This window comes from Choloepus didactylus, chromosome 6 (assembly GCF_015220235.1).
Source record: "Choloepus didactylus isolate mChoDid1 chromosome 6, mChoDid1.pri, whole genome shotgun sequence".
NCBI lineage: Eukaryota > Metazoa > Chordata > Mammalia > Pilosa > Megalonychidae > Choloepus > Choloepus didactylus.
In genome coordinates this window covers 70,558,558-70,585,695 of record NC_051312.1, presented here as the reverse complement: position 1 = coordinate 70,585,695, position 27,138 = coordinate 70,558,558, and the positions used below count along the sequence as shown (strand labels likewise).

General features: G+C 43.9%; 1 protein-coding gene and 1 pseudogene across 1 annotated transcript in view; both read right to left on the bottom strand.

The window, feature by feature from the left end:
* Positions 1-15,819: 15,819 nt before the first annotated feature.
* The window catches only part of GALNT18 (polypeptide N-acetylgalactosaminyltransferase 18), a 418,859-nt gene continuing 407,540 nt past the window's right edge, over positions 15,820-27,138 (bottom strand). The window contains 1 exon segment of the mRNA XM_037839960.1: positions 15,820-16,247. Within this exon segment, the coding sequence (XP_037695888.1) occupies positions 16,101-16,247 (147 nt within the window). The 3' untranslated portion in view covers positions 15,820-16,100.
* LOC119537481 lies at positions 22,215-23,400 on the bottom strand (annotated as a pseudogene).

The following is a 27,138-nucleotide window of genomic DNA, read 5'->3' as shown; positions in this document are numbered from 1 at the left end:
CAGAGAGAGAAGCTGGTAACATTAATTTAGGACAAAATTATTAATCAACTGCCATATGCACCCTCCATAGTCACATATCTACTGTCAGATTCTCCTGATATTTCATTCTTAAGACTGACTTCATGACCTTCCCTCCCAAACTTGTCCTCTTGAAAAGTTCTTCATCCCAGTGAATTGTGCCTCCTTCCATCCTCAACTTTTCTCTCTTCCTCAAGCTCCATATTCAAACTACCATCTTGATCTGTCTACTTTACCTCCGGAATTTATTCTCCTCTATTTTCATTGCCATGACACTAAACTACTGTCACTCCTCACACAGACTACTGAAATAACCTACCTGATCTACTACAGGTGGGCTTGTCTTCTTCTAATCAACTCTACCTGGCAGCCAACTCAGTGAAAACTCTGTATATGTGTATGTCACCTCCATGTTTTTAATCTATCAGTGGCTTCCATAACTCAGGATAAAGACTCCATCTTTAACATGGCCCACACAGGCCCTGCATGGTAGGGTACCCACCCTCCTTTTTCCAGCCTCATCTCTCCAGCTAGCAGCACTGTCATCCTTTCATCTCTACCCACATTAGCTTTCTTACAGGCCCTCATACTCACCTGCCTCTGAGCCTTTCTATGTGTTATACTCCTGAATGGAATGACATTCCTGCATCCTCCTATTAATCCTTCTCAATGTGCATATGAGCTCAATATCCCTTCCTCAGAATCCATCTCCCTGACTGGTCTGAATCTGCTTTTATACTCTGCCAAAATTCTGTGTGTCTCTTTTTTACTACTTATTATAGTTTCAATTTTATATTGCTTGCTTAATTATATGACTAATATCGATTTCTTCCACAAGACAGTAAGATCCATGAAGTTGTCTCTTTTTACTCACAGTAGTAGCTCCAGCATATAGCCCATAGTAGACACTTGATGCTTATGGCACATAGTGGACACTCGGATGAATGAATGAGTACATGCATGCATGCATGCCAGGCACTGTGCTGGGAGCTAGAGATATAAAGACAAAACAAGTATTTCCCCTATAAGTTCTCTTACCCTAGTAGGAAGGACTGTGTAAATAAATGATAACAAGTGATATGTGGAGCCCCTCCAAAGAACTACTTGGAGATAAAATAAATGAAAAGGGAATACAAACAAGCTCAACATAGAAAAAAAAAAAAAACTAGCTTGTGAATGCACACATGAGTAAAACATGGCTGTACATACATGCACAAACCCATTCTACAACATATACCCAAACACGATTTAGGGACATAAATAGCATCTTTGTGCCCATGTACACATGCTCATGTTCACAGGCAAGCATATCACCCAGAACTCACAAACATTTTATGCCTACTTTCATAATATGCTCACATACATAAATACACACACATGCTCATGTGGTACAAAACTGATACTGTTCTTTTATTACTGAGCTCTTTAAACTACTGAATTAAAGCCACCCCTTACAGCTGGAGTAACAAAGGCCAAATGAGAGAGCCCAGAAAGAAGTGGCCATTTGATATGATCTGTTCAGTGAGGCTGGAACATAAATGACTGTCCCTGGTCCTGCTAGTTGGGCAGCACTTCCCAGTGAAGAGGAAGGCTGCTCATGTGAAGCCCAGGAGACCAGAAAGCCAAACTGGCTCCATCTATCTGGAAATCATCCATCTCCTCAGCCACTGTGCATGGGGGTTTTTGGTAAAACTTGTCTCTCTGCTGTCAGCTGGCACTAAAAGATCCAGGGTAGGAGGACTGATGGAGCTGGACAAGTTGCAGGATTACCCCTCAAGAGGTCAGCCAACAATGCACACCACTGTGTCAAAGGGTGCAGATAAGTGGGTGGATCTTAGGGCAGGCTGGGGCTGATAGCCTGGGGTCCAATCTGGTAGGTGAGGTACAGAGCAAGTGGTGATATCAAAATTGAAGGTAGAAGTGCCTAGGTTTTAAGGATGGGTCACTGTGGGGGTAGAACCCCAGGGAAGGATTATGCTACACCAGAACAAGTGTCCAGGCCCAAGTGGGGAGGGTTCTGGCAAGGCCAGCAGAGGATCCAAGCATAAGCATTGCAATGCTGCAGCCTCGGTGGGAATGCATTGATAAGCACAAGTCTGAGGTAGACGGTCCTCCCTACACCTCCTCAGTTCTGTGTCTGGGAGTCAAGGCTGCAGCTCAGGGTCACCCTCAAGTCTCACCAGATGCTAAGACTGTAGTAACCAGAATTGGTCAACATCCTCACTCAATAGGAAGGAGGCAGCTGAGCAAGACATTTATTCCCTCCTTTGGTCCCTCGCTCCTTTTCTCTCTTCTTCCTCTCTTCCTCATTTCTTTTCTTCCTTCCACATGCCTACTCTCTTCTAGCACTAGACTAGATTCTGGGAACACTAATGAATGAATCCAGGTTACTGCTCTCACAGAGTTCAGTCTGCTGGAGCATATTGTCAAGTAGACAGCCAATCAGAGTGCAGGCAGAAGAGGGTATGAGGTCTTTTCAGAGGAGGTGGGTTTTAAAAAAAATTAACAATCATGCATAAAATACAGGATTGCAATAATCCACCCCACCACCAACACCTTGCATTGGTGTGGAACATTTGTTATGGTCTAGTTGATTTAGAGTATCATTCAAGTCTTGCAGTTCCTTATTGATCTTCTGACTAGATGTTCTATCCATCACTGAGAGTGGTGTGTTAAAATCTCCTACTATCAATGTACAACCATCAAGTTTTGCCTTCAAATCTGTCATTATTTGCTTCATGTATTTTGGGGCTCTGCTGTTAGGTTCATATATGTTTATAATTGTTATGTCTTCCTGATGAATTTTCCCCTTTATCAGTTTATAATGACCATCTTTGTCCCTCATAACTGTTTTTTTACTTAAAGTCTATTTTATCCAATATTAGTATAGCTATCCCTGTTTCTCTTTTGGTTACTACTTACATGGTTATCTTTTTTCCATCCTTTCACCCTCACTCTGCTTGTTTCTTTGAATTTAAGGTGAGTCTTTTACAGGCAGCATATAGTTGGGTCATACTTTTTTATCCATTCTGCCAATCTCTGCCTTTTGACTAGAGAGTTTAATTCAATTACATCAAAGTCACTACTGATAATATATGACTTTATTCTGCCATTTTGTATTTAGCCTCTGTAAGTCTTATATATTTTTGTCTCTTACCTCCAGCAATGCCAAATTTTATATTTATTTGATTTTTTTGTTGTACCGTATTGAGTACCTTCTCATTTTTATCCAGATACATTTTTCATCTCTTTTCTCTGTGGTTATTATGGGGTTAATAGTAAACATCATGAATCTATAACAGTCATATTTGGTTTGACACCAACTTAACTTCAATAGTGAGCCCATATACGTTTCCTATACCCCTCACTCTCCACATCCCTTTTAATATTCTTGTTGCCAGTTACATTTTTGTACGTCCAAAAACCTACCTTTGTCATTACTTAAATGCACTTGTATTTTAGCACCTATAGGAAGTAAGAAGTCAAACAATACACAACAATAATACTGGCATTTATAGTTACCCAAATGGTTACCTTTACTGCAGGTCTTTACTTCTTTATGCTTCTTTGAACCTCTGTCCAGTGTCCTTTCAGTCTGAAGAACTCCCTTTAGCATTTCTTATAGGGCAGGTCTATCAAAAGTTTTTGTTTATCTGAGAATGTCTTAATCTCTCATTCTTAACAAAGAATGTCTTAATGACTTCTTTCATTTTTGAAAGTAAATCTTGCTTGATATAATATTTTTGGCTGGCAAGTGTTTCCTTTCTGCACTTTATAAGTATTTCAACCCACTGCCTTCTTGCCTCCATGGTTTCTGCTGAGAAATTGGCACTCAATCTAATTCGGACACCTTTGTATGTAATACATTGCTTTTCTCTTGGCAGCTTTCAGAACTCTTTCTTTGTCCTATGTGTTTGATAGTGTGATCAATATATGATGGAGTGTATTTTTCTTCATGTTTATCTCTTAAATGTTCTCTGAGTTTCTTGGATGTGCATATTCATGTCTTTTGCTAAGTTTGGGAAGTTTTCTGTCATTATTTATTTGACTATTCCTTCTGCCCCTCTCTCTTTCTCTTCTCCTCTGGGACACCCATAGTATGTATATTGGTGTGCTTGATCATGTCCCATAGCTGTTGTAGGCTATATTTGCTTTTAATAGTTTTTTTTTTTCCATCCTGCTCCTCAGCCTGACTCATTTCAAGTGTCATGTCTTTGAGTTCACTGATTCTTTCTTTTCCCAGCTCCAAACTGCTCATGAAACTCTCCTGAGTTTTTCTCATTTCAGTTATTGTGGTTTTCAACTACAGTAGTTCTGTTTGGTTCCTTTTTAATATTTCTATCTTTTTTCTAACACTGTCATGTTGCTCATTCATTGTATTTTCCTTCATCTCCTTGATCATTTTTTAAAAGGCTTTTCTTGGTATGTCCACATTCTTGTCTTCTTCTCTGGTATTTTCTGGATTTTTATCCTCTTTCTTTGGATGGGCCATTTCCTGTTTCTTTGTTTGCCTTGTACTCTTTTGTTATAAACTGTATATTTTAACATTTTAAAAGGTTAACTCTGGGATTTATTCCCTGAGATGTCTGTTCCTTGATTTTGTAACCATCTGGTGATAAGACAGATTTTCCTGAGCCTCAGCCCTCCTATCAGGAAGGTCTGCCCAAGGCAAATGCAATATGCAGGGTTTTCCCTTTCTTTCTGGGCCTCTGTTTTGTCCTGGGCTTTTGCTTTTTAGTCACTTTGGAGTTCCCTTCCAATTCCCTGAAGACCGATCTCCCTCTCCTTCTCCCTCTCTCTGTTGTCAGAAGCTGACAGGCCTTTGCCTCAGACTGTCTGCCTCTATAGTTTCTTACACTCCTTTCATTGTCTCAAGCTGCTTTTGCCTGGTGGCAAATTTCTGAGAGGAGGGGCATGCCAGGGAGGACTTTCCCAAGTCAGTCTATCCCAGGCAAAACAGGGCTAGGGACCCACAAAAAGGGCACAGACTGGCTCCAAAGTGCCCTGGGGAGGGGATCAGGAAGGGTGCCAAGAGCTTCTCTGATGCCAACCCAGAGTTGAGCTTGCCTGGCCTGCCCAGCAAATGCAGCCCATCAGCTAACTGTCCTCCACACCCCTGAGGAAGCGGAATGTCTTTGTCTCCGCAGCTGCTGCCCCTGCCCTGGGAGGGTTGAAACAATGGCCACCCTCAGAGCTAGGCCCCAGTGATCTGAATTCACTAATCAAAGCTGTGATCAGTGATCGGCCCTGCCTATCCCTGTTCTTGGGGTAAAGAGGATTTTTATTTCTCTTTCTGTCACCAGTGAGCTAGTCAGTGGCTGGTCCCTCAACAGTTTGCCATGAGAGTGGGGAATGGACACCCATAGTTGCTGTGTGGAGAGAGCAGTTTACTGTCCTTTACTGTATTTTATCAGCCTCTTCCTTCCACTCTTTCCTGGATGCTATACAGTGTTCTTCTGGCCTCCAGAGTTTCAAAATAGTTGTTTCAGACAGTTTCTGCCTGTTTAAAGGTGGTTTTGGTAGAAGGACTGCATCCTGGAGCTCCCTACTTCACCATCTTCCCACAGTCCTTACAGAGGAGGTGGGTTTTGAGCTGAATGCCCAAGGACTAGGAAACATTAGCTGAGTGATCTTTATTGCATGGGTTGGCAGTGGGATCCCCAAATCTGCATTTTACAAACACCTCAGGGATTTGGATATGGGCAGGGGTGGGGGTGGATCACGTGCTGAGAAGCGAAGCATTAGTTTGGTGAGGATTAGGGCCAGTTGCAGGGAGATGAGTGAGAGGCTGCAGTGATAATCAGGGTGTGTAGGGGGTGAACTTCTTCTAAACTCTAGACATCTAGGATAGGTAAGAGATCCACAAGTATTTCTTCACACAGATTGAAGAAGGAGATACTCTTGCAGAGAGCAGGCCTGAGGACCAAGGCTCTGAGCTGAGCTGTTCTATGAGGGGATGCCCTATGGATGGCTATCTTTTGTATTTGTGTGTTTTCCTCTTGGACTCTGAGAAGTTATATGAAGCATGCATAAATGGAAGATAAGGCCTGCTCCTACACTTGCAATTTCTCTTTGCTACCTAACACCACAGTGAGGTCCAGTACACTGCCAGCCTGGTGCAGCAGGTATGGAGAACAAAGGGAAGGAAGACTGCCTTCACCCCTCACTGGGCCAGCGTCCTAGAGATGGTGGAGGAAGATCTGAGCACAGCCATGAGGCAGATCCCCTCACTCCCAAGAGACACCAGCTGAGGGCAACTCTTGAAGGGCATTGATAAATGCTTTTGTTATACTCCTTTCTCCCTTTTTACCCCTCACATCCAGTCATTCACCTTGTTTGATAATTTCTTGGATCTAAGTCCTCCTCTCCTTTCCCATACCATTAGTCTAAATCAGACGTAACTCTTCTTTCTAGCGGGTATATCTTTTTCATTGCTTTTTCAATTCATAAAGCTCCTATGCACCCATCAAGGTCCAGGTTATAAGTGTCACCTTTTCTCTGTGGCATTCTCTTACTGCTCCAGGTAGACTACGCACACACACACTTATATACCTGTTATTAGTTTTCGTATACATATGATAGATAATACTGGTCTGGGAGTTTGAAGACCTAAATATGAATCTGAATGATTTCACTTACTAGCTATGAGACTTTAGGCAAGTTTTGATCCCATCTGAACCTCTTCTCCTCATCTGTAAAATGGGTGCCTAATATTTACCCCATGGGTTACTGTGAGACTTAATGAGATGTGCACATCATAAACATTTGACAGTTGAGTTTCTTGAATTCCTTATCACAATGCCAGTGACTATCTATCATCCCACATGAGACATCCTTTCAGATGGTGAATGCATCATGAGAGAGAGTCGGGCTTCTGCCCTTTTTCTCTTTGCCTGCACCCAGGGGTCTACAATAAGCAGCCAGCTCAATGAATGACTGCAGTTGCTGGTGACACCTGGAGAGGAGCTGAAGGCTTTTTAGAGTTGGCTCATTTGATGGGGTTTGGATGAGCTGTTATTGTTCAATGTCCCCAAGTTTGGCCAACTGGCCAAAAAGGTTTAAGCAAGAGGAAAGGGAAGGTTGCACCTCTTCTCATGCCCTTGTCATTCTTGGTGGTTCTCCTTGAACCATAAACTATGGAACTGCATTCTGAGCCTCTCTGACCATGGTTCTCTTTGTGGGTGGTTGGGCCTCAGTGTCTCCATGGGTGTGGATCCAGAGCTCCAAGCCTCCTACCCTCTGCTCACCCTTCCCCCAGGCCTGCCTTTCCCCACAGCCCTGTCTGGCTGTCTTGCTGTTAACATCAAAGGACGAATGTGGTCCTATATTTCAAAGTCATCAGGCAGATCTGATTAATTTTGGAAATGAACTACTTGGAGATTCATCACAAACTTTCAGGTATGAGCAGCAATAAACAAAACCAGAGCATGGAGCGCTATTTATTTATTAAAACAGTAAATTGAAGGGAAATGGGCTATTTATTTTGCACGATGTCTTCCACAGAAATAATTGGCTCATTAATCACACTCTCACCATGGTCACATTTGGAAGGGCAGGCTCACCAGGGAATTGAAACAGTGGGTGGTGTTTACAGCCTTGGCAGCACGTGGAACACATAGAGGTTGGGTGCCAGGCTTGGCACACCCTGTGGTTTGTGTAGTAAGTACAGAGGCAGCCAGATGGCTGGGAGGTAGTATAGCAAGTGGTTAAGACCACAGGATGGCAGCAGGGGGCCTGAGTTCAAATCCTGGCTACTACCACTTGCTAGCTGTATGACCTTGGGCAAGCTATTTAACCTCTATGGCTTCATTTCTTCATCTATAAAATGATACCAGTAATAGTACCTGCCTTGCAGGGTACAGTAATTTAAGTGCTAGGCCAAGTTTGGTGCTTCTATAGGTGTTAGTTGTAATTTCTCCAGGTAGAGCTTCAGGGTCTGGCATTCTGCTTTCATGGGAGCTTTGAGCACGGTGTTGTGGAGTTCCTAGTGTAGTTGGGGCTAAGAGGGTAGGCTCTAGAGTCAGCCTCCGTGGATTCAAAGCCAACCTCTGCCTCTTATTAGTTGTGTCCTTATAGAATGATTTGGTTTTCTGTGACTCAGTTTTCCAAACTATCAAATGGAGCTGATGTTAACTTCATAAGGTTGTAATGAATATTAAATGAGAAAACAAATGGAAGGTCCTTACCTCAGTGACTGACCAGAGAAGTAATCAATAGATGTTTGTAGTTTCGTTATCACTTTTAGGAACTTTCTGGCCTGTCATTTCCCCCAGATGAGCCCAGTAGGTAAGCAGACATATGGGGACCCAGCCTCCTTCCCTGGCGGGGATGGGGAAGAGGTTCGAGCCCAAGGAGGGGAGGACTGAGGAAAGTGCACAGACAGCAAAGGCTGATGTTCCAAGTGCAGCTGGAGGGTCTCTCATTTGGTCAGGTGACAGCAACAACCAGGGCTTTTGGTCCACAAGGCAGGGCATGGCTTTGGGGGATAGGTGACTCCATTGGCAGTAGCACCCCCAGACAATGAAGGGCTCCAGAGCACCAACTCAGTTGGGGTTCATCGGGGAACTCAGTCCCAGCTAGGAGTGAGAGTTCTGAAGCCAGCCCAGTGGGGCAGGGTGGGAAGGCAGAACGGAAAGGCCAAATTGTTGTAGATGTGCCTGCCCTGCCCCTCTCCTGCTCACCCACTCTGGTACTTTTCCTATGAAGCTGGAAGCATCAGCATCCTTTCCAACACATCATTTCTGACAGCCACTACCAATAGAATGCACTCAAATGGATGGGATCTGTTTGCTATTCCAGGGCTTCATGGCCAATGCTCACTCCAGGCTCATCTAGGGCATCGAGACAACTCCAGGCCCCTGCATGCTGGGGGCAGAGGCTTTTCAGGACCACCTTCCTCAGATATCAGAGGGGATCAGCCGGTAGATGAGAGCCTGGGTCTCGGTGACTTCAGAGGATTCAGACAGGAGGAGGTAGGCTGACAACGTCCTCAAGAGACATGAGCTGTTACCAGGGAGACCTCTCCTTTCTCCTCTCTCTTCCACGTCAGTGAGAGAAATAGTTAAATGCAAAACTGGGCGGGATGGTTAGTTTCAGTGCACAAGGCATCACAGCTGGGGAGAGAAGTGAGTTGGGTAGATGGGAGAAGGCAGCAGGTGGCCTTGGATGTCTAGACTGGGGGAGGGCTGGGATGAGTGTGCTGGTTATTATTCTCTGCTCTTCTCTGCCCTGCTCTCTAATGACTCCACCGTTGTCATCAGTGGCTCCTTCACCCTCTGTCTCCAGGTGGGTTTGGCAAGTGGGCTGCAGTCAAGTATCTGACCCCAGGAGGAAGAAGAGTAGAGGTATTTTTCCCTGAGCCTTTCCCCCGTCCCCAAAGTCTCCCCACTGCCAGGCTGTGGGTTCAGCCGCGAGGGTTCCTCTCCTTTTGGCTGCGGATCCTGGAGGGCAGCTGCCTCCATGGCTCCAGCTCTCTACAGGGTTTGTTCCTCTGGCTGTAGGAGCAGGAAAGGAGTCCCACTCGTGTATTCGTGTGCGTTGCCTTACCCAGCCCACACTTTTGAAAACTGCCTTCGTTAAACACTCTTCAGTGGCCCCCGAGTGAGACATCTGCTTCTGGCTGAGGCCCTGACTCACAAGAGTACTGGAGGGTTTTCTGTGCCCCAGGCAGGGAAGGGATCAGTACCAGGGGCCTTTCAATGGCAAAAATATGAGAGAGCTCTGCAGACAGACCAGGTATGAGAAAAGGGGCCAATAGGACGTCTTAACAGAGCAGAAAGTATTGGGGGCAAATAGCTCTCATGTGGTCTCCTCGGGTTGGGGATCCTTTTCTTGGAGTTCACCTTTAATAGTTTGATACCTTTGGGAACCCTGGTGACCGCAGAGCATTAAACCAAGCAGGGGACCCCTCTGAGCACAGGGATCCATGTTGCACACACATGAAGCCGGCTCTGGTTACACGTTCTTCCCTGTGGAGATGATGGGTGGGTCCTCGCCTTGGGCCCAGCAACAGGGAGGTTGAACGTATACATGTGATGTGGTGACAATCTTCAAAGTCTGGTTTCCATGATGTAGCTGGGGCTACACTGGATCATTTGAAAACATGCTCGTATTAGGGCCAATTGATCCTCCTTAAGCCCCTGCTACCCAAACTTGTTACTGAAACACAGAGGAAGGATAAAATTCCTGTCTGTAGGTAGTGAGAGATTGGCTGAAACCAGGGGTCAGGGCAGCTGGATTTGAGGATCTTACAGGCTCCAGTACTAGTCTTGTAGTCTGAGGGTGTCCACTTCATTCTCCTTGCTCCTCTTTGGAGCTGAAGGCAGGAGACGGAATGTGGCAGAGGGATGATACATTTCTGGGCTTCTGTCCTGTGTTTGTTTTCATGGGCTTTTGACTGTTATAACCAGGAAAAAAAGCAAAGAAACATGGAATTGTAAGTCCAGAAAGCCCCTGTGCCTTGCCTCAGAACTCTCTAGTCATCTCTTGTCTGTAATTAGAAAGAAATGGTGAGAATGAGGGAGCTCCAATTTCCAGTTAAAGCCTCTGCTCTGCAAGGGCCATGTTAAAATGACAGTAGCCTTATTCTTAGAAAAGCAGATTTTGGGGGAGAGTGTGTGGGGCAGAAATGCTTTTTTCTCACTGGTGTGTGTGTGTGTTTGCCCATGTACATGTGTGTCTGTGTATGTTAGTATATACTGTATGTGCACATGTGTGTATGACTGGTGTGTGTATGTAAGAATGTGCAAATGTGTGCATGTCTGTTGCATGTGTGCACAGCAGTGAGACGGATTGTGTGTGCATTCACACATGTGAGTCTGTGCATGAGTAGGTTCTGGTACCTAAAATTTTTATATCTTGCTTCAGTCAGGCTCGCTTGTAAAGGGCAGACACCTGCTCAACTAGGTCAGGGAAAAGTATCATCAGGACATGTATGGGTTGGGACCAGAATGAGGAGGAAATCCAGGAAGCTCTAGGGCCTGTCTCTTGTCCTCATCTTTTCCATGGCCACACATGACAGATTCTCTGTGATGGATGTGCTGCCTTCTGCTCATCAGCTCCTTTCTATTCTCTGCTCAGTTGTGGTTTCCTCCTCAAGACTTCAGCATGCACAGATGTACAGTTCACTTGGCCCTTTGGGGCCAGCTCTACCTTAAGGCATATCTCCATGCCTCTCCAGGGCTCCTGGCCTCCTTCTCTAATGGGCTGATTCTTTACATGTGTCAGTGTGCAAATTCACAGGCAGAATTTGATTGGCCCAGCTTATCTTTTTTGTACTGAGTCATCCATCACTGGCCAGCCTAAGGATGCCTACCCTTGGGTCAGGTGGTACTAGCTGTGTACGGAAGAGGGCATCAACCAAATGGGATTACAGCTGGGGCTGTGGTCATGATGTGGACACAGAGGGCAGTGATGAACATAATGATGTACTTATGCAGAAATTCCCTGTTACCTGTGTTGTGCCCACCCTTCTCCCCATGGAGGACAGGACAATTGGAGCTGCTCCACAAAATGGCAGGACTTGCCTCTGCAAGGTGGGGATGGCTGTAGGTAGCCTCCTGGTGTCTGGGGCTGGGGTATGCTCTTTGTCACCCTTCCTCTGCCCAGCCTCCCCTCCCCACCGCAAAGCCTCCTGGAAAAGAGTAAAAGAGACATGGGACATTAACACCCCTGGGAGGGTGGGTCTGGGCTCCTGATTTCCGACTTCCAGTGAGTGAGATGGTGGGAATCCAGGCCGTCTCACCCCACAGCCCACCCTGGGTTAAGGTCCCTGACCTGGAGGCTTGGGCACTCAGCCAGTGGGTTCACTGAAGGAGGAAGCTTTGAGGCCGGCATCTGAGCTCATCATTTAAAATCTTTTGATGAGACCCATTGAAGGTTTTAGGCAAGGAATGAATCTGATCATATTTGCATTTCAGAAAGCTCCTTTGTGGCTACTGCAGTGTGAAGAACAGATGAGGTGGGGATGATAAAGAGGCATAAGGAACAGATTGCAGAGCCGTTTAGAAGATGCGCCTGCCATGGGGGACGGGATATGGGGGAAGGTGGTGGGTGGGGTGGGGGTGCAGGTCACTGTGTTAGGCCTGGGAAGGAAGGGTTGGCACGGTCTGAGGGAGAGCCCCACAGCCACCCAGGGCCCAAGGGCAGAGGCTCTGGGCTTGGAGCACAGGAGAGAGGTCCAGGAGTCACTGGTGCCCAGGTGGCAGCTGAAGACATGAGTCTGGGGCCATCAAGCCAGAGGAGCGGGTGTGAGCTACTTGTTCCAGATGCAGACCCAGAGACAAGCATCTGGGAGGCAATCGCAGTAAGCACAGAGAGGGAGCAAGGAAAATGGGGCAGGAAAGGCCAATAAAGGGTCCAGTAAGGTGGGCAACTAGGGCCCAGCCCTACTGGGTACTCTCTAAGGGACTGGGGCATCATGCCCCACACTGCTCCACCAAAGGGCTGGGGGTTGCTCCTGGCACGTAAACTCTCTGGTACTTCTGGCCTGCCTATCCTCAGGCCAGAGCATGTGCGTCTGGCCAGTGAAGGGCTTCAGAAAAGGGGGAAGCTGTCGGAGCTCTAGGTATGTTCTGTTGGCAGATGGCCTCTTGGGCAGGCTGGGATATGGCCAGGCACTGACAGCTTCTGCTATTGTTGCTGCTGACAATTGTGTCCATTTGCCAATGGGGAGCAAGGACTCATCTTCCTCCTTCATTACTCATGACAGAAATGACCACGGGCAGGACTGAATGAGTGCTAGGGGCTGAGATGTGGAAGTGGATGGCAGGCTGAGCCGCAGGCTGGCTGCCCAGGGCCTGTCGGCACAGGGTATCAGAGCCTTTTCTAACATCAGGGAAGGCAGTGCAAACAGGAAACAAGGTTGTTTAATGTGCAAATCATTAAGAAAAATAATGATCTCACTCTGGGTGGTCAGAGAGCTTCTAACCAGCTGCTGATTAGCTGATAATAGCAGTGGGGAGAAGCAGCCAGATGGGGCTGGGTGATGAGGCTGGATGTGGGCTTGGACTTCCCTGTCCTCCTCCCTGCAGCAGGCGCTGCACCTCCTGCCTCTGCCCCACACCCACCCGGCACCTCTGCTTTGCAGACACACGGCCTCAGACTTGTAACTGTTTATACACCTTGCAGTAGAGGAGCCTGGCCTGGCCACATGGTTCCCACTCCCAGGAGGTCAGAGCCCTCAAGGGCCATCTCTGAGCCTCTTCTACTTCCAGGGCTGGAGAGTTGGTGTCCCAAGAGGGAGCAGCTTTCCTGTCCTGTTTTAACAATGCCCCAGGTCAGATTATAAAGAAAGGGGCTGTTCTCGGGTTTGCTCCATAGGGTGTGGATGTTGTGAGTGGGTTGATGTTGGGGTGTTATTTGATAGGAGGAAAAGGATGTGTGGAGTTTGTAGGGGTGTGGGTGTGAGTATGAGAACAAGTGCTTCTAGGCAGGTGGGCACAGGTACTAGTGGTGTTAGTAGGGGTGGGGTGGGATATGGATGATGACAGGCTGGTGAAGTGGGGCTGTGGATGGTTGTAAAGAGGTGGGGTATCAGTGAGAGCAACAGGGTGTCAGGTGTCAGTGGATGAAATAATAATAGCTAAGACTTTTCAGTACTTCCTGTGTACTTGTCACTGTTCTAGGTGTTCTGTCAATTTACTCATTTAATTTTTATACCCTGTGAAATGTATACTATTATTATTATCTCCATTATTTTAGAGGAGGAAACTGAGGAACAGAGAGGTTAAGTAACTGCCTAAGACCATCCAGCTAGTAAGTGGCAGGGCTGGGATTTGAACCCAGCTGTCTGGCTCCGGAGTCCACACTCTCAGTCCTTCCACCCTGCGTTGAGGGACAGTGTGTAGGTAGTAATGGTACAAGTGTAGGTGGATGCAGGGGGCAGTCTGGCTTGCAGGCACGAAGTGGAGGTTGGTGTGAACAGGCAGAGCAGCGTGAATGGATGTTGTTCAAGATGAGGGTCCAGGAAATTGCAGGGGGGAAGATGTGTACGAACCAATTGAAGTTGGTGCTGGGCAGTAGTTCTTTAACTATAGTTGGCATCAGAATCACCTGGAGGGCTTGTTAAACTCAACCCCAGAGTTGCTGATTTGAGAGGTCTGGGGTGGGGCTCGAAAAGTGTGTAATTCTAACAAGTTCCCAGGCGGTGGTGCTGCTGCTCTGAAGAGGTGTGACTGGTCAGTTTCCTGTGTCAACGTGGCTAGGCTGCAGGCCCAGTTATTCAGTCAATCACTGATGCAGGTATTGCTGTGAAGACATTTTGTAGATGTGATTAAAGTCTCAAATCAGTTAACTTGAAGGGAGATTCTCCTATATAATTTTTGTGGGCTTGATTCAGTTGAAATGCCTCAAGAATAGAGCTATACATTCCAGAAAAAGACAAAATTCCATCTGAGGACAGTGGCTTCAGCCTGTGCCTGACTGTTTCTGACCACCTGCCCTACAGATTTTGGATTTGTCTTGCCAGCCCCCACAATCACACAAGCCAATTCCTTGCAATAAATTTCTTAATATATATCCCCTATTGGTTCTGTTTCTCTGGTTGAATCCTAACTGATACAGAAGTACACTTTGGGAACCACCGGTGTAGGGAAGTACATGTGGGTGCTCATAAAATAAAGAAGTGAATCAACTTACGTAGATAGTGACTGGAACAGAGAGTGAATTTAGAACTATGTTGTTGTATTTAGATGATGTTGATTTCAATGAGCATAGGAATGAGTATAGTGGAGGTGTAGATGGGGGTAGAGGGCCAGAGTGTAGGAGTCCAGGCTTCCAGAACATGGAAAGGCAGTGCCAGCAACGCTATAAGAGCTTCCTCCCTCTCGAGGGCTCCTGCTCACTGCATCGACCTCTCAGGTGCCGGCCTGGCAAATGTCTGGGCATCTTCCACATGCAGGGGAATCCAACTGGCATTTTGAGAGTTCAGAAAAGCCTAAAGGAGAGTCTATGGTGGTTGTCTGGCCCCTCCAGGAGAATCCTGTGCTAGATGGGGCGTGCAAAAATGGCTGAGACTGCAGGCCCCTCTTACTGTAAGGCTCCATAGGTATAAGGAAGTTTTTCTGTGTTCATTAGTTTTTCCAACTATCAATGACTGATCCAAGACAAGCAAGTGCTTGGGCTGAAGACCACTGGGAAAGAGGTCCCAGAGAGCTTGAGGATGTGGAAACCTGTCCACAAAGAGTTGCTTTCCTTTCTTCAGCCTTATCTGTCAGCCGTTATTGCTCTGCTGTGAGCTAAAGGCTGGAGGGACAGAGGGCTGGGCAGTAAGGTCCAAGAAAGACGGTTCCTCTCTGAGGGTCCCCAGTGTCATGAGGCTGAGCCCAGAGGGCTTGACTTGGAGCCATAACTGAGTGAGCTGTGATTCACGGAAGGAGCCAAACCAGGCTTAGCATCTGGATGGGGCATTTGCTGAGGGCTGAGCAGCTGATGGCTTTGGGAGGTGAAGGAGAGTGACTTCAAGACTTCAGGAAAGGGCCCAGCAGACAGTGCTTATGTCTCTTTGCATGAAAAGCTGAGGCTGCCTTCCAGAGAAGGAACTTAGTATGGGAGAGGCAGAAGGCAACCTCCCTCCTGAGGTGGGGACTGAGCGCCTTTATAACCCTTTTCCCAATCCTGGCCTAACTGAAAGCTGGTAGCTTGCAAACAAGCTCCCACTGCTTGCAGGGGTTTAAAAGCCTCCTTTCTCAGGGATGTGGAGTGAGAAGGGCAAACGGGGACTTACCTTTGGCTTCAAGAACTCCCAAGTTCAGAGGAGCTGGTCATGAATTTCCACAGACCACCAAATGACCATAGAAACCCTTTTCTTAATCAATAGTCTTTTATTGTCAGTTATAAATATTTTCCATTTGTCCCCTATTTACAGTTGCAAAATAGTTTATGATAGTATACCCACACCCACCATTCAGCATCTTTCTATAAACTCCATGAAAATTTAATAGGAAATTAAAAGCTCTTTTGGGGGCCCACTAACCTGGTTCCCCCAGGCTCCAAACAACCCCACACGGACAGCAGGCAACATTGCAGCGGGTGCTACACAGTAGCAAAGGGGTTGGGGGCTGGAGGCAGCACTCAGGCGGGGGTCAGGATGCCAGGCTCCTCAGGATGTTGGTGATGCTCCAGTGCTGGCCAGAACACTTCTGCAGCACCAGCTGGAAGCCAAATTCCATGTCGCTGTTCTCATGCAGCTCCAGACAGCGCTTGGACTTGCGATTCTGTATAGGGCCTCCCTAGGATCAAGGGCAGAGAGTGGGGTCAGGGGACAAAGAGGCAATATAGGGAGATTTGGGGACTCTCAGGCCCAGTGGCTTGTGGGGCTGGAATTATTTCTGTGGTCAGATGCCTGGGATCCAGCTAGGGAAGTTGGGGATGAAATTCTCATGAGTACCCAGGCTCTCCTGTCTCCTGGTCTTCTCCCTAAGACTGAACATCTGCCTCTGTTTACTTCACAGTGCACTAGCTCTTTACTAGGAAAGAGACTTCCTCCAACTTCTGTCTACCTGGCTGGGTATGTAATTCCCTTTTACTTTTAGAGTTCCTACCCTGGAGGCTTTGCCCTGTTCTCCATAATCATTGGCTGGGGCCCTGCTCTGAAAAGTCTAGTTTCTTGGGAACACCTTACAATCAGCAGAGGCCTAGGACCTCCTGCTTCTAGGGTCCGTGTCCCCAGCTGGACCTCTGGAGTCATCAATGCATCAGTTCTGGCCTGAGCCAAACCCAGGCTCCTGGATGCTGTCTATTGAGCTACCAGGTTCCCCGAGCCCGGGATCTGCATGTTTTCCCCTCCTTGCTGCTGATGTCTCAGGAGGTTCTGTAGTCATACAAACTCAGGTTATGCCACAAAGCCCTTTGAAGGGAGGGATATTCTGCTGCCCAAAGCAGCAAGATGAAACACTACATTTCTTTGTTTATTGAGATCTTTGTAGAATCTGGGACCTGTGCGGCTGCTGGCTATGAGCAGTCCAGGGGACCCTGGGTGTCAGGCTGGATTGTTTGAGCATCTCTGAGTTACTATCAAAGACATGCTCAACTGGGCTTTGGCCTCCCAAGCAAGCAGAATTGCTGGGGTGTAGGTGGTTGTTCTTAAAAATAACCCTTGTAACTTAATGGCCCATAGGTGTATGGTCAAACTCACCTCTCCCCTGGAATCTAGTCCCCCTGTGTTTCTAGTCATTTGTGTGGGAAACCTAGGCATTTTCATCGACTCCCATCCCTGTTCCTCAGTATCCAATTAATCACTGAGTCCTATCAATTCTACTTCCCCTCATACCTTATGACTTCCCTTATCCCTATTCCTATCATACTTGTCTTAGTTTGGGCCACCATCTTCTTTTCCTCATCTGGACAATTCCAATGGCCTCCTAACTGATCTCCCTTCCAAACTTCCATAGGCAGTGAGTAGAGTGATCTTTCTAAAGATGTGCATTTGGCCAAGAAGATAAAGCCTAAGCTCTTTAGCACAGCACCAAAGGCCTTCATGGTTTGATCACTGTTCTCTCCCTGGCCTCATCTCTGACCCCTCCCCAGCTCCCCACATCTTTCAGTTTTCTGGACAAATCTGTATTATCCAAGGGTACCAAGATTTTGATCAAGCTCTTCTCTCTGCCTGAGGGGTCTTCTCCATACTTCTGTATTAGGTTAAGCCACAGCCATGTTTCAAGGCTCAGCTCCTGCATTTCCTCCAGGAAACATTCTCTGCCTTCCTCCTATACCCCATCTCCGCCTCCCTATCCTCCAGTTCACCCAGATGGCTCGATTCTCTTTATCTTGTGCTTTCCCCAACTTAGTATTTATTGAAGGGTAGTGACACTCCTTGTCTACTTGTCTTTATCCGCACTGGACTAAGAGTTCTATATTTATCAATTTCTGTGCCCTCAGCATCCATCAAAAAGCCTGGCACACAAATGTTGATTAATAAATGTTGGCTGTGATGACCTACACAGGTGAGAGGGGAATGGGTCAAGGACAGGGTCACAGTGCTCTGATGTTGCACCTCTACCTGGCAGAAGGTCCCTGCCTCTTCAGACCCTGCAGCCCACCCTCCAGCTGCATCCCACACTCACCACAGTGTGAGAGAGGGAGACAACAAATGTCTGTAAGGAAGTCACTTTGCATTTATCACAAGTCCCTTTATGGCAGTAACTGACATCACAAGGAGAACATCAAGACTTGGTTCTCACAACTACCTTGAAAACTGGCAGTATCTACAGCAGTTGAACATACACATGCCTACGATCCAACAGTTCCACTCCTAAGCATACACCTAACAGAAGTCTGTACAAAGACATGTAATTTAATGCTTTTTGAAACATAGTTTATAAAAGCTCTAACCTGGAAACAACCCAAACATCCATTAATAGAAATAATTTCGGGGATATTCATGTAACAAAATACTATATAGAAATGAAAAAAACAAACTAGAGCTATACTCAATAAGGATAAATCTAATATGCATATTGTTAGCAAAAGAATTCACATTTAATTCTATTTATATAAATTCCAAAACAGACAAAATAAGACCGTAGTGTTAGAATATAGGAGTCTCCCTTTGAGAAGGGAGTGAGAAAATGATCGACAGAGGCAAGAGGGGAACCCCTGGGGTGCCAATCGTGTGCTATTTCTTTACATGGGTGGTGGTAACATAGGGATTTGCTGTGTCCAGCAAGCTCCTACATAGTCTTCAAGGTCCGAGTAACGTACCATCTCCTCTGAAAAGCCTTCAGCCCTGCCACACCTCTGGTCCCACCGCTGGTATTTTCCTGCACTGCTCCATTCTCAGTCCCCAGGAAGAAGCTGAACTCAGTGGCACTCAGGGCCCCGCAGGCCTAGCTGATGGCAGCAGAGTGTGGCTGGAGTGAACCCCAAAGACCCTCCAGACGGCCTCATGTATGACCCTCATCTCATCCCAGCAGAGTCAGCCCCACTCCTCAAAGGTAAACACCATCCTGTTTCTAACACTATGGTTTTGTCTGTTTTGGAAGTTTATATAAATAGAATTGTATATGTATTATATGTATATATATACACACACACGTGTAAATTTTTTAACCTCTCCACAATTTCATTGTAGTCTTTGGCAAGGTCTATGTAACACAAACAGATGAACAGCTGTTAACTGGAAAATTGCCAGTACAGACAGCCAGTGGGATAGTTGAGATTATATAGAGGAATGGCCTTTCTCCTACAACTACCTGGCTGTTTTGGGCAACATCAGACCCAGGCTACCTGGAAAATTATGGCTTTGTAGACTTGTCTTTAGGAAAAAAAAACAGATTTTAGTTAAGTTTTCCATGAAAAATGTTTGCTGTGTCTGATGATAAAAGTGGCAAAGGTGTCCACAGTTTTTGCAACCAAGTTTTCCCCCACTTGGGGTACACTGTGTAGTGTAATTCCATGGGCTTTTAAAAAAATTATTCTGTTACTATAAACAATATAACATTTCCGTCTTTAATCACATTCAGATATATATATTTCAATGCTAATAATTGCATTCATGATGTGCTACCATCACCAACCATCGATTACCAAAACATTTCCATCATTCCAAATAGGAATGGTGTACATTTTAAGCCATAACTTCCCATCACCTACCCCAACCCCATTCCCTGGTAACCTATATTTTAGATTCTGACTCCATGAGTTTGCTTATTCTAATTGTTTCAAGTCATACAATTTTTATTCTTTTATGTCTGGCTTATTTCATTCAACATGATATCTTCCAGCTTCATCCATGTTGTCCCATATATCAGGACTTCATTCCTTTTGACGGCTGACTAATACTTCATTGTATGTATATACCACATTTTATTTACCCATTCATCGGTTGATAAACACTTGGATTGCTTCCATCTTTTGGCAATTATGATAATGCTGCTATGAACATTGGTGTGCAAATATCTGTTTGAGTTCCTGCTTTCAATTCTTTTTGGTATATACCTAGTAGGGGAGTTGCCAGGTTTATACTTAGCTTTCTGAGGAGCTGCCAAACTCTCTTCCATAGTGGCTCCACCATGTTACACTGCTGCCAGCAATGAATGAGTGCTCCTATTTCTGCATCCTCTCCAACAATTATTTTCTTTTGTAAAAAACATAGCAGCCATTCTAATAGGTATGAAACAGTATTTTGTGTTTTTTTTAATGCAGTTTTATTGAGATAAATTCACATACCATATAATCCATCTAATAAGTGCCTTCTAGTATATTCATAGAGTTGTGCATTCATCACCACAGTTCTAGATCATTTTCACCCACAAGAGGGTTCACTATGAAATATAGTCCCAAGTTTCATCTCTGGCTTTCCTTCTAGTGACAAACATGATCCTAAACATTCCCTTTCAACTACAATCATACCCCCATATCATTGCTGTTAATGACACTCACAATAATGTGCTACCATCACCTCTGTCCATTTCCAAACATTTACAATCAACCTTATTACACATTCTGCACAAATTAAACATCAGCTCCCCATTCTCTGCTCTTGTTCTATCTTCTAGTGACCTATGTCCTAGATATTAACACCATGAGTTTGCTAATTATATTTAGTTCATATTAGAACATACAATATTTGTCCTTTTATGTCTTACTCATTTCACTCAACAGAATTTCCTCAAGATTCATCTGTGTTGTCACATGGGTCATGGCTTCATTTCTTCATATAGCTGAATAATATTCCATCATATGTATATACCACACTTTGTTTATCCATTCATTGGTTGATGGATGCCTGGTTTGTTTCTGTCTTTTGGCAATTGTGAATAATGCTGCTATGAATATCAGTGTGCAAATGTCTGTTTGAGTTCCTGCTTTCAGTTCTGAGTATATACCTAGTAGCAGGATTGCAGGATAATATGGCAGTTCTATACTTAGCTTCCTGAAGAACTTCCAAACTGTCTTCCACAGCAGCTTTACCAATCTATATTCCTACCAATAGTGAATAGGTGTTCCTATTTCACCACATCCTGCCCAACACTTGCAGTTTTCTGTTTTTTGTAAAAGTGGCCATTCTAGTAGGTGTGAAATGACATCTCATTGTGGTTTTGATTTGCATTTCCCTAATACCTTGTGATGTTTAACATCTTTTCATGTACTTTTTAGTCATTTGTATATCCTCTTTGGAAAAATGTCAGTTCATGTCTTTTCCCCATTTTTAAATTGGATTGTCTTTTAATTGTTGAATTGTAGGAACTCTTTCTATATCCTGGATATTAAACCCTTATCAGATAGGTGGTTTCCAAATATTTTCTCCCATTGAGTAGGCTGCCTTTTCACCCTCTTGACAAAGTCCTTTGAAGCATAAAAGTATTCAGTTTTGAGGAGGTCCCATTTATCTATTTTTCTTTCATTGCTTGTGCTTTGGGTGTAAGATCTAAGAAACCACCACTTACCACAGGATCTTGAAGATCCTTCCCTACATTTTCTTCTAGGAGTTTTATGGTTCTGGCTTTAATATTTAGATCTCTGATCCATTTTGAGTTAATTTTTGTATAAGGTGTGAGCTAGGGGTCCTCACATTCTTTTGCATACAGTTCTCCCAGCACCATTTATTAAAGAAATAGCACTGTCCTAGTAGGGTGGACTTGGCAGCCTTGTGAAAAATCAAATGATCATAGAAGTGAAGGTCTAGTTCTGATTTGATTCCATTGGTCAATATGTCTATTTTTATGTCAGCCCCATGCTGTTTTTTTTTTTTTTTTTGAGGTTTCAATATTTTATTCAAGTTTTATTTTAAGTGATGCTAATTACAGCATTTGAAAGGGATGGTCTAATTCCACACAAAATGGAAGACTCTAAAATGTATCCATTAAACTGCTAAAAAATAAATTGAGTGGTGAGAATACAACAGAAGTCCAATTTAGATTCCGAGTGTTGTCACCATGTGATTACAGTCACAGAGACTCTTCCCAGCTTGCAGCTGGAGCTCCTGGAAGCTATTTAGTGGTGGTGCAAGGGCACAAAACCACAACACAAGAAGGAATTAAGTCCTGAATTATTGGCTTTATCATGTCCACCCTCTCCACCCCAATGTAGCACAAAAGAAACAGTCACCATGCCCTGAAGACTACTTTTGGTGTAAAAGAGGTGATGGACTGGGGTGGAAACAGGTCATGAAAATCTGTTTAAAAAAGTCCCTTGGCGGTGAGTTTGTACACACCATTAAGCAATGAGCCTCTCCACAACTGGGGTTAAGAAACCTAGGTTCAATTCTCAGGAAATCACAATTTCATTCATTTATTCAATAGGAATTTACAAAGTGTCTATACATTATCAGCTTCCACTTGCCTGACATCTCTAGAGGGACCACTAAATCCCCCCCACAGTCTACAGCTTAAAGGATCTTTTTTGGAATTGGGTTTCTACTGTACCTCTGAAAGGGTAACACTTTAAAGCTGAATCTCTTTAAACCTGGAAGTCTAACATGATATTTAGCAGTACTTGCATCTGAGACATACAACATTAAAAGGTACACTAAATTCTGAAGGTAGCTATGCTGCAAAATAGTTTAAAATTAAATGACTGTACAGTATTCATTTATGCTTGAAATTCCAGTCCTAGACCAAGCTTGTGGCCATCAGCATTGATATTCTTGCCATCCAGCAGAGTGGACAGGGTCAGTTTGATGCCTGGTGTTAGGGTCTGAGTGTATCCTAAACCTATCAGGCTGGAGTTGTTCACTTTAGCCGAGAAGCATGCATCAGGGTCGATCTGGTACTTGGCTACTATCCTGAAATGAGTGTTACTATTTCCTGCTGTCCAGGTGAGATTGACTACAGTCTCCAACTTCTTGTTCATCTCCTGGTAAATGGAGCCGTCAAACTCTGTACCGTCAGTCACATTAGTGTGAAGCTGCAATTCATCAGTCTTGTAGCCAACCGCAAAATTGCCCTGTGTCACTTGGGACTCTGCGATCTCAAAATTCCTCTGGTAGCCAGCCAGCCAGCCCTCATAACCCAGCACCAGAGCACCCTGGATTGAAGGCCCAGCGATGTCAGAATCCACATCGCAGTCCACACTGATCTGCTCCCGCTTGTACCCTGTCTTGATTTTAGTATTTTTTCCCCCAGTGTTAGGTGAGAAGGATGAATCAAAGGTCAGCTTCAGTCCACGTGCAAGCTGATCTTCCACAGTAATCTTGGTGCCTAGTGTGTTGTTAGTGTTCCATTTCTCTGTAAATGTTATACCATATTCAATCCATCTGTACTTGGTTTCCAGACTGCCCGCCACTCTGGTGGTCTCAGTGTTGGCTGAGACTGAGCTTGTAAACTCCAATCCATTCTCAGATTTTGCTTTCAAATTGAGTTTTATTCATCCAAATCCATAGCCCTTGATGAAAACATCCCTGGCAGACTTCCCAAGATCAACATATGTTGGAGGCACAGCCATCTTCTGCTCAGAGGCGATGGTGGTGGGCTTAGCGGTGGCTACGGCTGTAGCTTTGTCATAATGTTTAAAGTCAGGAAGTGAGAGTCCTCCAACTTCAATTTTCTTTTTCAAGATGATTTTGGCTATTCATGGCCTCGCCCTTTGGTAATTGGCTTTTCCAATTCCTCAAAGTAGTATGTGGGAATTTTGATTGGGATGGCGTTGATTCTGTAAATCAATTTGGGTAGAACTGACATCTTAACAGTATTTAGTCTTCCAATCCATGAACATGGTTTGCCCTTCTATTTATTTAGGTCTTCTTTCATTTCTTTTAGCAAGCTTTGTAGGTTTCTGAATATAGGTCCATTTCATCCTTGGTTAAATGTATTCCTAGATACTTGATTCTTTTAGTTGCAATTGTAAATTTAACTTTTTTTTGTGATTTTCTCCTCAGACTGCTCATTATTTGTATATAGAAACACTTTTTTTTTTTTTTTTTTTGCATGTTATCTTGTATCCTGCCACTTTGCTAAAATTGTTTATTAGGTCTAATAGCTTTGTTGTAGGTTTCTTAGGACTTTCTAGGTATTGGATCATATCATCTGCAAACTGGAAAAGCTCTCCTTTTTTCCTTTCCAATGTGGAAGCCTTTTATTTTCCTTGCCTAATTGCTCTAGCTAGAACTCCTAGCACAATGTTGAACAGGGATGATAGTGGATATCCTTATATTGTTCCTGATCTCAACGGGAAAGCTTTCAGTTTTTCACCATTGAGTATGATGCTAGTTCATCATATATTGGTTCTTCATATATTCCCTTTATCATATTGAGAAAGTTTACTTCTATTCCTATCCTATCAATAAGGGGTGCTGTATTTTGCACATGGCTTTTCTGTGCCAAACAAGATGATCATGTGGTTCTTCTCCTTAAATTTGTTAATGTGCTGTATTATATTAATTGATTTTCTTGCACTGAACTTCTCCTATATACCTGGGATAAAAACCATTTGATCATGGTGTATAATTCTTATAATGTGCAGTTAGATTCTATTTGCAAGTACTTTGTTGGGGATTTTTGCATCTATATTCATTAGAGAGATTGGCATGTAATTTTCCTTGCTTGTACTATCTTTATCTGGTTTGGGTATTAGAGTGATTTTGGCTTTGTAGAATGAGTTAGTGCTCCCTCCTTTTCAACTTTTTAGAAGAGTTCAAGCAGGATTGGTGTTAATTCTTCTTGGCATGATTGACAGAATTCATCTGTGAAACTATCTGGTCCTTGGATTTTCTTTATTGGGGTTTTTTTTGATGACTGTTTCAATCTCTTTACTTGTGATTGGTTTGTTGCAGTCTTCTATTTCTTGAGTCAGTGTAGGTTGTTCATGTGTTTCTAAGGCTTTGCCCATTTCACCTAGGTTGTCTAATTTGTTGGGATACAGTTGTCCATAGTATCCTCTTATGATCTTTTTTATTTCTGTGGGGTCAGTGGTAATGTCCCCCCTCTCATTTCTGATTTCATTTATTTGTATCTCCTCTCTTTTTTGTGAGTCTAGCTAGGGGCTTGTCGATTTTGTTGATCTTCTCAAAGAACCAACCTTTGGTTTTGTTGATTCAATTTTTTTTTTTTTAAATTCAATTTTATCGAGATTGTTCACATACCATACAATCATCCAAAGATCCGAAGTACACAATTGCCCATGGTACCATCATACAGCTGTGCATCCATCACCACAATTAACTTTTTTTCAATTTTTAGGACATTTTCATTTCTCCAGAAAAGAAATAAAGACAAAAAAAACTCATATCCTCCCATACTCTAACCAATCCCTCTCCATTATTGACTTATAGTATTGGTATAGTGCATTTGTTACTGTTGATGAAAGAATGTTAAAATACTATGAACAGTAGTACATAGTTTGCAATAGGTGTATTTTTTCCCTATAGACCCTTCTATTATTAACTTCCAGTTACAGTGTCCCATTTGTTCTGGTTCATGAAAGAGATTGCTAATATTTGAACAGTTAATCACAGACATTGTCCACCACAAGATTCACTGTTTTATGCATTCCCATGTTTTAACCTCCAACTTTCCTTCTGGTGACATATGTGACTCTAAGTTTCCCCTTTCCACCACATTCACACACCATTCAGCACTGCTAGTTATTCTCACAATAACATGCTACCATTACTTCTGTCCATTTCCAAACACTTAAGTTTAACCTAGTTGAACATTCTGCTCATAATAAGCAACCTTTCCCCATTTTTAGCCTCATTCTATATCCTGGTAACTTATATTTCATGTGTATGAGTTTACATATCATAATTAGTTCATATCAGTGAGACCATACAATATTTGTCCTTATATGTCTGACTTATTTAACTCAATATAGTGCCCTCAAGGTTCCTTCATCAACCTGTTTTTTTTTTAAAGATGGTTTTGTTCACCACCATAGTTTGCATCCTAAGTAAACAATCAATGGTTCCCTGTATAATCAAGTATTCATTCACCACCATCACAACTATCTATATAAGGACATCTCCATTTCTTCCACAAAGGACGAGGAAGAGTCAAAGAAGGTGGAGAGACAAAAGAAAAAGAAAAAAAAAATGACAGCTAAAAAGCAACAAAAGGAAAATTGAATTAAACAAAAGTACAATAAAAGAGTCAGACAACATCACCAGTGCCAAGAATCCCACACCCCTCCCTTATATCCTGCTCTTAAAGACATTTCCTTTGTTACAATAAAGGAAGCGTAATACAAAGTTTCTGTTAACTATAGTCTCAAGTTTGCATTGATTGTATTTTTCCCCCAATACCACCCCATTTTTAACACCTTGCAAGATTGACATTCATTTGTTCTCCCTCATGTAAAAACATATTTGTACATTTTATCACAATTGTTGAGCACTCTAGGTTTCACTGAGTTATACAGTCCCAGTCTTGATCTTTCCTCTTTCCTTATGGTGTCCCACATGCTCCTAACCTTGCTCTTTCAACCATATTCACAGTCATCTTTGTTCAGTGTACTTACACTGTTGTGCTACCATCACCCAAAATTGTGTTCCAAACCTCTCACTCCTGTCTTTTCCTATCTGTCTATAGCACTCCCATTAGTATTTCCTATAGTGCAGGTATCTTGTTCACCAACTCATTGTCTTTCTGTCAGAGAATATTTTGAACTCCCTCTCATATTTGAAGGACAGTTTTGCTGGATATAGGATTCTTGGTTGGTGATTCTTCTCTTTCAGTATCTTAAATGTATCACTCACACCACTTCCTTCTTGCCTGCATGGTTTCTACTGAGACAGCCACACATTATCTTATCAAGCTTCCTTGGTATGTAATGGATTGCTTTTCTCTTGCTGCTTTCAGGATTCTCTCTTTGTCTTTGATGTTTGATCTGATTATTAAGTGTCTTGGTGTAGGCCTATTCAGATCTATTCTGTTTGGGGTACGCTGCACTTCTTGGATCTGTAATTTTATGTCTTTCATAAGAGATTGGAAATTTTCATTGCTTATATCCTTTATTATGCTTCTGCCCCTTTTCCCTTCTCTTCTTCTGGGACACTCATGGCATATACATTCATGCATTTTATGTTGTCATTCAATTTCCTGAGATGGTGCTCATATTTTTCCATTCTTTTCCCTATCCTTTTGTGTGTAGGATTTCAGGTGTCTTGTTCTCCAGTTCCTGAATGTTTTCTTCTGCCTCTTGAGATCTGCTGTTATATGTCTCCACTGTGTCTTTCATCTCTTGTGT